The 13,216-nt window shown below is 41.6% G+C and overlaps 1 protein-coding gene across 1 annotated transcript in view; it reads right to left on the bottom strand.

Annotated features, from left to right (window-relative positions):
* Nucleotides 1–2,639: 2,639 nt before the first annotated feature.
* Nucleotides 2,640–13,216, bottom strand: part of LOC135212477 (protein dachsous-like) — a 290,250-nt gene continuing 279,673 nt past the window's right edge. The window contains 9 exon segments of the mRNA XM_064245929.1: nucleotides 2,640–5,553; nucleotides 5,556–6,363; nucleotides 6,365–7,703; nucleotides 8,144–8,412; nucleotides 9,154–9,485; nucleotides 9,797–10,418; nucleotides 10,421–10,670; nucleotides 10,908–11,156; nucleotides 11,935–13,216. The exon segment at nucleotides 11,935–13,216 is cut by the window's right edge and continues 610 nt beyond it. Of these exon segments, the coding sequence (XP_064101999.1) occupies nucleotides 5,150–5,553; nucleotides 5,556–6,363; nucleotides 6,365–7,703; nucleotides 8,144–8,412; nucleotides 9,154–9,485; nucleotides 9,797–10,418; nucleotides 10,421–10,670; nucleotides 10,908–11,156; nucleotides 11,935–13,216 (5,555 nt within the window). The 3' untranslated portion in view covers nucleotides 2,640–5,149.

The raw sequence follows: 13,216 nt of genomic DNA, 5'->3' as shown, positions 1-13,216 counted from the left end.
GGAAATGTCTTTCAGACAGACCAAAGATTCATCCCATTGTCAGTTGTGACTATATAAGCTTTACACAACTCTGGAAGTGCAGCAACAATGGCATTTGCAGAGTGCATAACTACAAACAATTCAGTAAATGCAGTTTGAAAAAATAATAAATCAGCAGTCAGTTGCTTATGAAAACATATTTACCTACTATCGCACTACAAAATCAGCCTAGTGAATGAGACATATTTCTGAAAACAGCATCACAAGTTATACTACATAAGACATACTTACCAAACGAACACCAAAGAAGTGTCAGTAATATTTCTATTACACAAATCTGAAAACAGGCCCTTCTAATATTCCGAATATACTTTAGTAAAAATTAGATCTTCCATACATGTAGCAAATCCTTCACCCATCCATTCTTATATCCAATCTTGAGCACCTATATTTATTCAAAACCAGGCAAGGCTGTAAATGTAAAAGAACATAAGACCAACCACACACTATGATGCAAGATTTTAAATTATGCAGAAAATTAAATTTCTAAGGTAAATATAATTTTGATTAGTTGTCCACAGCTGAATGAACATAATTCTAAAGACAAGAAATGAATGGGTGAACAGTTAGAGAACTTCAATATAATGTCTGACTCCCTGCCTGAAAGGTGGCATAAAAATGCATTCAGAAGGGTATGTGGATTCATTTTTTAAATTCAAGTTTATTGATTATATCTCTTATTTAATATGAATTATTTAAAAATCAAGCACCTTTCAAAACTGACAGTTAAGTCTCTAGGAGTAGTTTGTAGTTTTAGTTGAAAATGCTTCCAATTATTAGTTGTAATGAGTTTCCTAATAAAACCACTACCTTTACATTTGGTTGTGGTCCCACAGTGTCTCACCATCCTGTTTCTTACCTATGACAAGGATATAAACCCAGCAACCTGACTTTTATGGTAAGTTCAGAAACAGGTTTAGGGATATGACTCTAGTACGATATCCCTTTTCCACTCTTGTGTTACATACTATCGCTATTTGATATAACGTATTACTACAGCCAATGTGAAATAACAAAAATGTCATCACTAATGCTGTGCATGCCGTGACCAAAACAGCCCAAAATAACCTAACCTTTAATAACCAGAATATTGTGTCAACATAATTATGGGCAATTCTAGGCAATAACTACACACGGAGTCCAAGGAAAGTTCCTGTATCTAACCATGTTTAGTACTGGCCCCTGGGGGTTAATTACAGTCAACCCCCCAAAAAATAACTCTAAACTCTTTATAAGCAACCCAAATACTGTAAGGAACTGTAATTTCCAAAGAAATACCCGACGTGGAGTTATTTCAAAGATTTACCTAATTACTGTGAATTGAAAAAAAAAAGTTACCTTCCTAACCTGACTCAGGGCTCAGTGGCTTGACCTGACCAAGGGGCTTCAAATCCCCAGCCCCAGACCCTATATACATGTAAAACAACTCAACATCAGATACAAAGGTATTTCTACAGAAGCAGTCCGCACGGACTACAAGGAACGTAACCGCGGATGCGACATCCACTCGGGGATTGGGGCGTCCAATGTATTTCGCCGTGTTTAGTACTGGCCCCTGGGGGTTAATTACAGTTGTCTGAATAAATATTACTTAAAATTCTTGTTCAGTAGGTAAAACTGCATAGAAAAACCGCAACTGCCATAGTCTAGGCCGCCGCGGATAAGTACCCTAGATCTACCAAATTGGTAATCTTGCATCCTAAATAAGCAATAAATTTGAATGAATTACTAACCGGCAACTACCAACCTCTTCGGAATTCACCAGGCAAGTCCTCAATACATGGATATCTCAAGTTTAGGCCTTTAATAACAAATATAGTATATTGCACTGATGTGGTTCCTTAACTTCCTTTCCTAATTATACTTCCCAAAGCGGAGGGAAGACTTTCTAGATCTAGAGCACCAAACAGTAAACAACGGCGACAGACATCCGACCAAACTAAATAGTTAACAATTTTAACATTTATATATGAATATGAATATAACAAATTATTGATTAGAATATTTCAATTAATACAAATGTTACTTTCATTATGAATTTTTATTTAACAATAATGACTTTATTTCATCGAATAATGGATCCTAATTCATTCCATTACTTAAATGGTATATTTGAGAATCGCACAACTAATTTTTCATTCGAAAATTTAAACACCGTAAACAGACTTAAACCGCACAACATTAATCATAACTATAATAATTTTACTTAACGGAAATATTACGGCCAACAAAGTATATCAATGTACAATTTACGGGTTTGTATATAGGCTGTACTAAAACACTACACGCACCTTTAATTTTTTATGTAGCATAGGAGTTGCAGTGTGTAGGTGATAGATCCCTTAATAACTTATAGCTAGTACTTACTATTGGAATTGTTTTTTCCATAAAGGTTTTCCTTACCTGGTCAAGACTTTCAAAGTGCTCGTTCCACTTAATTTTCATCTGCATCAGGTAATTTCGTCCACGTTAGTCTCCATGCAGGATCGTGTGCTGAAATCTCTCGGTTGGAATGAAGAAGAAGATTGGAAAAGGAGATAGTACTACGATTCACACTCATCAGTGGCAATCACACGAAAGGATTCAATGACAGTTTGTCATGTAACTATTTCTTTATTAAATTTATACCTTCATCAAGGTATAAAGCATTATCACAATACAAAATTATACAAATTTCTGTGTGAACACAAATGAACTGTACAGAAAATAAGAAACAAACAATACAGGTATTTACAATAAAGAGAGTTGCCTGTCTTTTGACAGGGTGATGCTATATAATAGGTACATTTTGATTTGGCAGGAAGTGTCAGATTGACAGCTTGACACTTAGGCTAAAAAAAAATATCATCAATTAATGCAAGAGATCAACCATGTGTGATGGATTTTGTGAGTATAGCGAGTTGTATATATTTTCCGAGCAAACTCAAAAGTAGTCATGAATTCTACCAGGACATGGCATTGCACAATTAAAAGACCTAAAAAAATTGAATCAACTTTATCAAGTAGTCATTTAAAATAATTTAAAAGGGCAACATGAAATTTCATTAAGCATTTTTAAAATATACTTTCTGAAACAGACCAATGCACAGAAGTGACTGAGGAAATGATAAAGGAGGAATAATTGGCACATTTGTTGTCCAGAATAACCGAAAAATGATCCTGCTGGACAGCGTAGGTCAGAAACTGGAGCCTTAAGGCACAACTTGCTGCTGCCTCGGACGACTGGAAAAATCTGGAAAAATCCTCAGTCTTCTAATAAAACGTACTGGTTAAAGACCTGGGAGACTTGGCACAATCACTACCCATAATGTTTGCTACCCAACAGTTACTTAATGTGGATTGGGAACTGTTGCAGTAATAGTAGTACAAGTAACATAAACTTGGCACAATCATGAGTTTATATATCCATTCTAGATTGATGGAGGCACAAATAAGGAAGACAATTGGCACTATACTGTGTAAGGGAACTATTACCTTGGCTATAATGGCACTGATGTGGTACAAAAAAAGTGGAATAGCAAATAACGTTTTGAGGTGTTTCATCCCTAAAAAAAAACCTTTGTATACTTTCAACAAATGCGAAATACAGTGCGAAGACTAGGGTTCACACACCATGTAAATACTGAATTAGGTAAACAGATGAGAATACTTTGGTAAAAAAGGCTCAGGACAAATCTGTTTTGATGTACATACAGGTACAATGTGAATCAACAATTTGACTATGTATTTCAAAACTGATGGGTACCTAAGAGTATGCATGGAATCGAGGAAGAGAAAATGGAAAAGACACAAACACTCATAAAACGAACAACAGACATGCATGCTTACCACCAATAACCATACGTGATTATCTCAAATATGAATAATAGTAGCAACAGCAAATATTCTGTTTTAGATTACATACGATGACAGCAGACAACTCTCAAACTAAAATAGCCACTGTACAATCATGGTTGGAGCATCAACTTGCAAAGATGACAGGAATCTTAGCACTACGTGAATTGTGTCGTGGGTAGGATGTCCCAGGGCATGCTATTATGATGATCAGTATGATTATTATTACTATTGTACACTGCAGTATATCCAATATGTAAGTGGCACTTTTGGTAGTAAAATTTGTGAGGTGATGATTTTACAAACCCTAAAACTGCTCAAGAATGGGGCTTCAAATTTTTTTGCTTTTAAATAAGTTTAAACTACTCTGTTTCAGGTCAGTCTATCATGGAATTTGCCATCACTCGACAGAACTTGCATTTTAAGTAGTATATAACACAGTACCGAGGTATTTACACCCCACGCATAAATGGAAGACAAGTTTTGTTTTAAGGAGAGAAAGAAAAAAAAGTTTCAAACACTGGTGTAGCACTTTTGTTATAGCACTTTCGTTATTTCATTCTTCACACACATTGTACCAAATTACATTCTTGTAACTGCTCAAGACCTAATAAATCTAAGGTCTTCTATTAGCTTGTGCACTTGTTTTGCTAGCACTGGGTTCATTAGCAACCTTGTGCTCCTCTTAGAAAAAAAAAGTTTCTTGCACCTATTAATCACTGGCATTCGCTCCTTCTGACACTGTTCCTTCTTCAGTGAAGTCCTTCTGTCACTTCCTATTATTCAATACCTTTCAAAAGATCAGAAAAAAGACTCTTCTTTCCTTTTTTTATTTCAGGAACCAATGCACTTCCATTGTGTGAGTGGCCACTCTTTCCTCAGCAGGTTTGGCATTACTTGCAGCATGATGCAACACTTGATGCTAGATATAATTCTAACAATTAATATTCACAAATATACAAAAACAAAGCATCATACATTAAGTACATTTGGCAACGTCACTTCAATAACTATATCACATTGATGATTTGGCCACAAACAGGTGTAGTATTGTCTTGGATAAATGCACAGGCACTTGGTGTGTCACACACTAAATCTGTACACTGCCTTCTCCATAAAGGGGAGCATTTGGGATAAAATACTTGAGATGAAAAGAAAAAACAATGATGGGGATGTCTTATCATGAAGGTTGGAAATGTTGTTAAAAATGGTGATGATGGTGGTGGTGATGGTGGTGGTGATGATGATGATGCCATGTCAAGGAGTAAACTGTAGGCTATATCCTGAGTTCTGTTTCTGAGCCTGATGAAGCACCAGCCATTAGACCAGCTGGCCCTGGTCTCTGACCAACCGGTCGGCCATGATGAGGTGTAGATGTGGCTGAAGTCTGTGCAGCAGCAGCCGCCGCAGGTGATGTTGTATGGCTTACACTACCAGGGGTCATGAGTGGCGAGATGGATGGTGAACGAGTTGCTAGGGGGGACAAAGACGGACTGAAAGAGGGTGACATAGCAGGAGAAGTGAATGAGGACTCGTGACTGATAGGGGAACGCGGGAGGGAGGGTAAGGTCAACTGACTAGTGCGCACTGTATTGAGTGCCACCGGAGCAATGGAGCGCGGAGCCACGCTTGTCAGCAACGGTGGAGGAATTGTCTTCACTTGAGGGTTTAGCGTTTTTTCATGGGTTCGCGGCTGTAATTTGGTGCGGAGTCATCCTTGAGGCGGGCTATTTCGGAGAAGACGTGTGCTAGAGGCTGATACTGTGGTCCCCAATCTAGTAGGTAGTCCCAGTTGTAAGATCCTTGCAGCTCTTCCTCACTGTGCACTATGGAACTCAACGAACCAGTCATGGAGGGCTGACTTTCATCACCAAATGCAAATGCCCTCGTGCCGTCCATGATAGAAGATTCTTCCTCTGGCGTCACTTCATTAAGTTTAGCATAAATTAAGTTACTGATATCCATGCCATCCGCTTCTCCTCCTCCGTCGTCGTCAAACATGTGCATGCTTTCCATGGAGTGTGCAAGATCCTGGGAACCTTTTGTAGATTCACTTTTTGTGGTATCTATACCTAGGCGAGCTAAGTATTCCTGAGTATTATGAACAGAAACGTCACTCATGTTATCGTCGTCGCGAATTCCCGAATCAGGAAGGCCCAGCCGTTCCCGCAACTTCTGTTGCTGGATGAGGGGCCCTTCGTTTATCATGCGGATTTCTTCGTCTTCTACATCTTCGTTGTCATCGGCACTGCCCCGGCCACTGCTTGCACTCTGGCTCTGCTCACTCATCTCTGAAGTGGTGTTGCCGTGGTGATGGCTGCGCTCCCCATGGTGGTCATAATGTTGCAGGTCATAACGTGGTGGGTATTGAGAAAGATCTGCGGGTGCGGTGGGCTGTGGGCGAATATCAATGGTATCGAATGATGTGTCAAACTGGTCTGCCATTGCAGGCTTCCTCGCCCTAAGATTGCGCCGGTAAAGGAATAAAAAAGGCGCCTCCAAAGATCAGAACCAAGAAAATAAGAGCAATCAACAGTCCAATAGCCCAGGTAGCCAATCCCCCCGAATTTTTCCCACCAGTGGTGGCAGCTGTTGTGTTTGTCCACGTGCCATTTCTTCCACCTACATTGATCTCTGCCACAGCAACAGCACGCAAGGAGTCCTCCCCTAGTCCGGATGTTGCAACTATTTCAATCCTCATTAAACCATCATCACGAGTTGTTGGACGCCTGACAGATATTTCACCAGATGTCCTGTTGATTTTAAATGTAGTCGAAGTCGAATGAAGAGAATAAAAAATGCGGCCATCAGGTCCGTCATCCTTATCAGTGGCTTCCACACGGCCTACTACCATTCCAGTTTCCATACTGGCTGGAACAGCAAAGTAATAACTGCGCTCTAAGAACTCTGGAGCAAATTCGTCCCTGCTTTCAATATGGACCTCAACAGTGACAATGGCAGACTTTCCTCCAGCATCCCTGGCCTCCAGAAGGAATGAGTAAACTTGCTGGGCTTCATAATCAAATATTGCTTTGGTAATAACGACGCCACTTTCACGATTTACTGAAAACTTATCCCTGTCTTTTCCACCAGGAATTGAGTAGTTGAGAGCACCATACTGGCCTCTATCCGCATCATTGGCATGTGCTGTGAATACTGTTGTGCCTACTGGGGCATTCTCTTCCACAAATTCCAGGTATTTATCAACAGGAAAGATAGGAGCATTGTCATTTTCATCTTCCAGAGTGATATGAACAATTGCTAGAGTTGACAGGGGATGATGACGGCTGCTGTCTGAAGCTCGCACGATGAATTTGTACTCAGTAACGGTGTCGTAATCTAGAATTTCTCTGAGTGTGATAACCCCTGTCTCCGAATCCACAGCAAAAATCTGCTGCTCATCACCAGAAGTGATGTCGTAACTTATAAGTGCATTATCTCCTATGTCATCGTCTGATGCAGACACCTGAAGCAAAGTGGTGCCTACGCTCAGACTTTCATTCACTGTTATTGCGTACTCGCTCTGATTGAAAACTGGAGCGTGGTCATTGACGTCATCGACAGTAATCACAACTTCTGCTGTAGCATTTTTAGCAGGGCGGCCGCGGTCGGTAGCCATAGCTATGAGACGAAATTCTGCATGCTGCTCTCGATCAAGTCTCTTCACCAAGAGAATCTCTCCTGTGCTGCTGGTGATCTGGAAAGCGCCCAGTTCGTTTCCTCCAACGATCCTGTAGTCGATGTTTCGATTGTGTCTGGATTCGTCCATATCTGAAGCTGATACTCTTGTGACGGGATGGCCTCTTGGTGCATCCTCACTCACATGAGCTCTGTCATGAAAAGAGAAACATTTCATTAAACACATTATACAGATTAAATGCCTGGAACTGAACGTAATGTTTTAATATAATCCAGGGAAAAAATTAGGTTGCCTTCATTTTTCAGTTCCAGTTAGCTCAAACGAATTTTTAAAATTAATCCTAATATATAGAATTAAGACACGAGAGTCTGGAATTACATGAGTAATCAAAATGAAAGGTAGCGTAAACATTTGTAAGAACTTTCCTTCATTTTTCATTTTCAGTTAGCTCAAATGAATTTTTTTAAATTAATCCTAATAGTATCTAGTATTAAGACACGAGAGTCTGGAATTATATAAACAATCAAAATGAAAGGTAACGTAAACATCTGTGTAAACCGTATCTCAAGTAGACTGGCGGTATGACCACCGTGAAAAACGAATCACGCAACGAACTGCATTTTATCTTACGTGTACACTTCACGAGAGAACTTTGGCGCGTTGTCGTTCACATCAGTGACCTGTATCCTAACAGCAGCCACGGCTGCAAGAGATGGCCTTCCACTATCTCTAGCAGTGACCACCAACTGGATGACTGGCTGACGAGGATTGTAATGGATGGAAGAGTTCGTGAAGATGACACCTGTGCGCTCGCTGATGTAGAAGCCGCCGTCTGATGATGTCCCTAAGCTGTAAGTCACGCGACTGTTGGCTCCTGCATCGGCATCAGTTGCATTGACCTGAGGAATTTGGAGATCGTACTTTTTATATGTTTCACAACTGAACGTTTTTATTTTGTATGGAATAATTCTCAATAACTGATCTATTTACTAATGTAGACGTGATTCTTTTGCATGTAGTATCCACGTTTTTTTTTTTCAGAACTTGCAAAATACCAAACAAAGTTTTTTGTGACAAATTAATCAAATGAGTTTCTAATGTTACGTTAGTATTGTACACAGATGTTATCTAGCAAACTTGTTATCTTTATATCGTATACCTGAAAAGTACCCTGAACTCCAAGGCTTAGTTACATAGTAATGGGAGATTATATACACTAATAATTTTGTCGAGTTCACGTCTAAAAATGATTATTGTTCTTTGATTATATCTTCCCACAATAATACCCTTGCTAGTTTTTCAACCTTACTATGGGAATTCTTGCACAAATTTACTATGATCGTTCTAAAATTACTTAAAATTTGTGAATAAATACCAGAGTACTGCACCTTCTTACTCTGGAACTTTACTGTACTGTAATAACACACAATCAATTTACATTGGACAGTAGTAATAAAATAACACACACAATACATCCCAATTCACACAGACCAATCAATAAATCATCATTTTTTGTCACTCATCATACAATGTCCAACGATTCCTTATGTCTAAACCTTCCAAGCATTATTTCTTAAAATTTTATGATGGTCTAACTTCAAGTAGAGCTACATAAGGAAGAACCCAGTACTACTACCCACCCTGATGACAGAAGTCCCGGGCACGGAGAGCTCTTTCAACGTGACCTGGTAGGCTTGCTGAGTGAACACGGGAGAATTGTCATTTTCGTCCACCACCTGAACAGTAATGGAAGTTCTTGCGGTGTGAGCTGCATCCGAGGCCTCCACCTGCAGCATGTATTCTGCCCTTGCTTCGTGGTCGAGTGGCATCGCTAAGGTAATCTTGCCACTGAATTTGTCGATGCTGAACATATTGTGGGGGTTTCCGTCCGTTGCAAATTTATACGTAATGGCTGGATTTGTGTCCACGTCATTAGCGGTGATCGTTGTTATGACTGTTCCCACTTCAGAACCTGTAAATTGATGATAGTTACTATACTGTCCACTATGAGACATACCCAGTATCTTGACCATGATAAAGGCTTCAACCAAATACATTGGGAGGAAAAACTTCTTAAGTATATGATTGCAATTGACAAAACTTACCCTCAAAAAGAATAAAATCATGACAGTCACTATACTGTACACTATAAAACATACCCAGTGTCTTGACAATGATCAAGGCTATAAAAGATACCCAGTATCTTGACAATGATCAAGGTTTCAGCCAATACATTGGGAGGAGAAAGTTCTTAAGCACATAAGTACAATTGACAAAACTTACCCTCAGAAACTTGTACAAGAGAGTGTGGTGGAAATGTTGGCTGGTTATCATTGGCATCCACTATTTTGATTCTGAGGGTGCAAGTCCCAGTCAGCTGTGGGGAGCCTTCGTCTGTGGCAATGATGGTCAGCCGGTATGCATCTCTGATTTCGCGATCAAGCACAATGTTAATCTTGACTATCCCAGAAAAGGGCGGATCAATCACAAAGGCATTGTCATGGTTGCCATCAACAATGTGGTACACAATATTAGCATTAATACCAGTGTCATCATCTGTGGCCAACACCTGCATGACGTAGGCCCCTTTCTTGTTGCCTTCCCACACGTAGGAGATGTAGCTGTCTTGCGTGAAACGAGGGGCGTTGTCATTGACGTCCATGAGCGTGATTCGTACGCTGGTGTACGCGTACAACGGCGTCTCCTCCTCCGTCTGAGCGACGACAATGAGCCTCATCTGGGGAATTTTCTCGAAGTCCAATTTAGTGGGGTCTCGTACCGTAATCAGACCGCTATTTTTGTCGATTTCGAAGATCTCGTCTTCGTTTCCGGAGCCCAAACTGTATTCGATCGTGTGGCGACGACCATCCGAACGAAAGGCAGCCACCTGAACGACATTAGACCCCCCGAGGGAGCGTTTTCGTTGAGCTCGACTGCATACGTCAAGTTCTGGAACCGGAGCGTGGTCGTGGAGGTCGCGTCCCCTACCATGATCTCGATCAGGCCCGTGGAAGACTGGGGTGGTTGGCCGCGGTCTGTCGCCAGAACTTCCAGGTGAAACAAGCGGCCGCTTTCCAGTCCGAGGGGACTCGTTGCTGTGACGATGCCCGTCTCGGGATTGATTCGGAATTTGTTGTTCGAAGGTTCGTTCACTAAGCTGTTGGAATACGGGGGAATATTATTCACAGACTACAAAATAAGTGAATGGCTAAACTTGGCTTATGAAAAGTGCTGGTATGGAATACAGTTTGTTGAATTTATATAATGAAAGTCTTAAATATAATTCACCAACGCAGTAATTCAAAGCAGTATACAAAACATTACGTATGGCTCTAGGCTCTCGCCACATATTTCGTTAGATATGATTATTCGCCAGGCAAACATAAGAACCTACCTGTAAACTATATCTGCGTTGACACCTTCATCTTTGTCGCTGGCAGTGACCTGCAATAGCTGGTGACCCGGCTGGGAATAGACTGGCACACTGACAGTGAAGGGATAAGAGTTGAAGACGGGTTTGTTGTCGTTAACATCAGTGATGGTGATCTGCACCTGGGCCACACCGGAACGGACATCATATCGACCACCGTCAGTCGCTCGAACTTCGAACGTGTAGACGCTCTCTTTCTCATAGTCAAAATATCTGAAAATGAAAATGAAGTTCAGTGATATATTCGAAAATGAAAATAAAATTCAGTGATGTATTCGGAAATAAAAATAAAGTTCAGTGATATATTCGAAAATAAAAATAACCTGGTGATAAAACACTTTCACCTTAGTACCTTAAACAAAAGATGTAAGCAATGACATGACGATGGCTACAAAATCATGATTTATAATTCTTTACTCGAATATCTACACTTGTATTCAAAATTATGACGATGAAACACATCAAATATTTAATTTATTAGCTGAGGCCACTGGGAAAATTCAGAATGAAACGACAGTATGCCAAGTACTTTCGTGTATTTTTAACACATCTTCGGGGCACAAAGATGTGTTAGAAATGCACGAAAGTACTTGGCACTCTGTCGTTTCATTCTAAATTTTCCCAGTGGCTTCAGCTATAAATACTAAATCTCGTAAACATTTCTCTTTGTAAAACTATATTAAAAAAGCTATAGTAGATTCACATCAACCGTGCATTTGATGTCTAGGCCAGTCCCTTACGACGCTCCTGATTGGCTGTTGATAAGCCAATCACGGGGCTGGAAACTCTCAGTTTCTCTCGAGAGTTCACATGGGTAGGATCCATGTTCCAACTCTCCTGAGGTGGAACATACATCCTGCCTATGTGAAACCTCGAGAGACTGAGAGTTTCCAGCCCTGCGATTGGCTTATCAACACCCAATCAGGAGCGTCGTAAGGGACTGGCCTAGACGTCAAATGTACCGTTGATGTGGATCTACTATAGTACTTACCCCGCAGTTGTAATAGCACCAGTCTCATTATCAATCTTGAAGAGCCACACGGTTTCGTTACTCAGCGAATACGTGATACGTGAGTTTTCCCCATGGTCTTCGTCTGTAGCCCTGACGGTGAGCACCGTCGTATCCGGTGGGGCGTCTTCAGCTAGCGACGCCGTGTAACGATTCTGGGAGAACTTCGGTTCGTTGTCGTTCAGGTCCTCCACCGTGATCGTGATATTACAAATTCCCCTCCTCGATGACGGGGTCGCACGGTCCTCAGCGGTGATCACCAAGTAATACTTGGACTGCGCTTCTCTGTCGAGGCGCCGTGACGACAGCTGGCCCGAGTACGAGTCAATGCTGAATTTGTTGTTCACGTTGCCGTCGGTAATGGAGTACCTCACTTCGCCATTCGTGCCGTCATCTTTGTCCGTTGCTAACACCGTGTGTATCACTGAAAGGTCAGTGTTCTCGGGGACTCTCAGCGGATAGCACGAGTCGCGAAATTCAGGATCGTGATCATTGATGTCAGTCAAGGTCACCAGAACCGAAGCTGTGTCGTACTGGGCCGGGAAAGAGCCGTCTCGTACGTAAACAGTCAAGTTGTACTGCTCCTTGACTTCTCGATCGAGAGATGTGACGGTGTGTATGATGCCGTTGGCCGGATCAATGCGAAATTTATTGTCGCCAATTCCTGCTGGTATGATGTAAGTCAGATTACTGTTAGGGACGCTGTCGCGGTCAGAGGCCGTCACTTTTATGACAGACGCCCCTGGAGGAGCCCCTTCTGATACATTAGCGTGATACACAGGCTGACTGAATTTCGGAGAATTGTCGTTGACGTCTTCGACAAACACCTCGATTACCTGCATTGCAGATCGCGGTGGCTGACCGTGATCACTGGCAGTGACGTTCAGGTGGTAATGAGTGGCGTGTTCACGATCCAGCGTCTTGACAATCGTAAGGATTCCAGTCTCGTAGTCCAGAGAAAAGCTGCCGTCCTCGTTGCCCGAAGTGATGATGTACGTGACACGGCCGTTGTCGAGGGAATCTTCGTCGGTGGCTATCACGTGCAGAACTGGGTAATCTTTAGGCTCATCCTCCATGATGTCGACGCGCCCGCGCGACACGAACTTCGGGGAGTTGTCGTTGTAGTCCTCGATCAGAATGCGAACAGTAACTGACGCTTGGCGGCGATGACTCTCATCCCGAGATTGATCCGAGGCCGTCACGACCAGTGTGTATTCGCGATGCTCTTCGTAGTCGAGCGGTGCCATCAGCGTCAGCACCCCTG

The sequence above is a fragment of the Macrobrachium nipponense genome, chromosome 41 (assembly GCF_015104395.2).
Source record: "Macrobrachium nipponense isolate FS-2020 chromosome 41, ASM1510439v2, whole genome shotgun sequence".
NCBI lineage: Eukaryota > Metazoa > Arthropoda > Malacostraca > Decapoda > Palaemonidae > Macrobrachium > Macrobrachium nipponense.
Note: the sequence above shows the minus strand (reverse complement) of the source record. Positions and strands in the feature narration are given on the sequence as shown.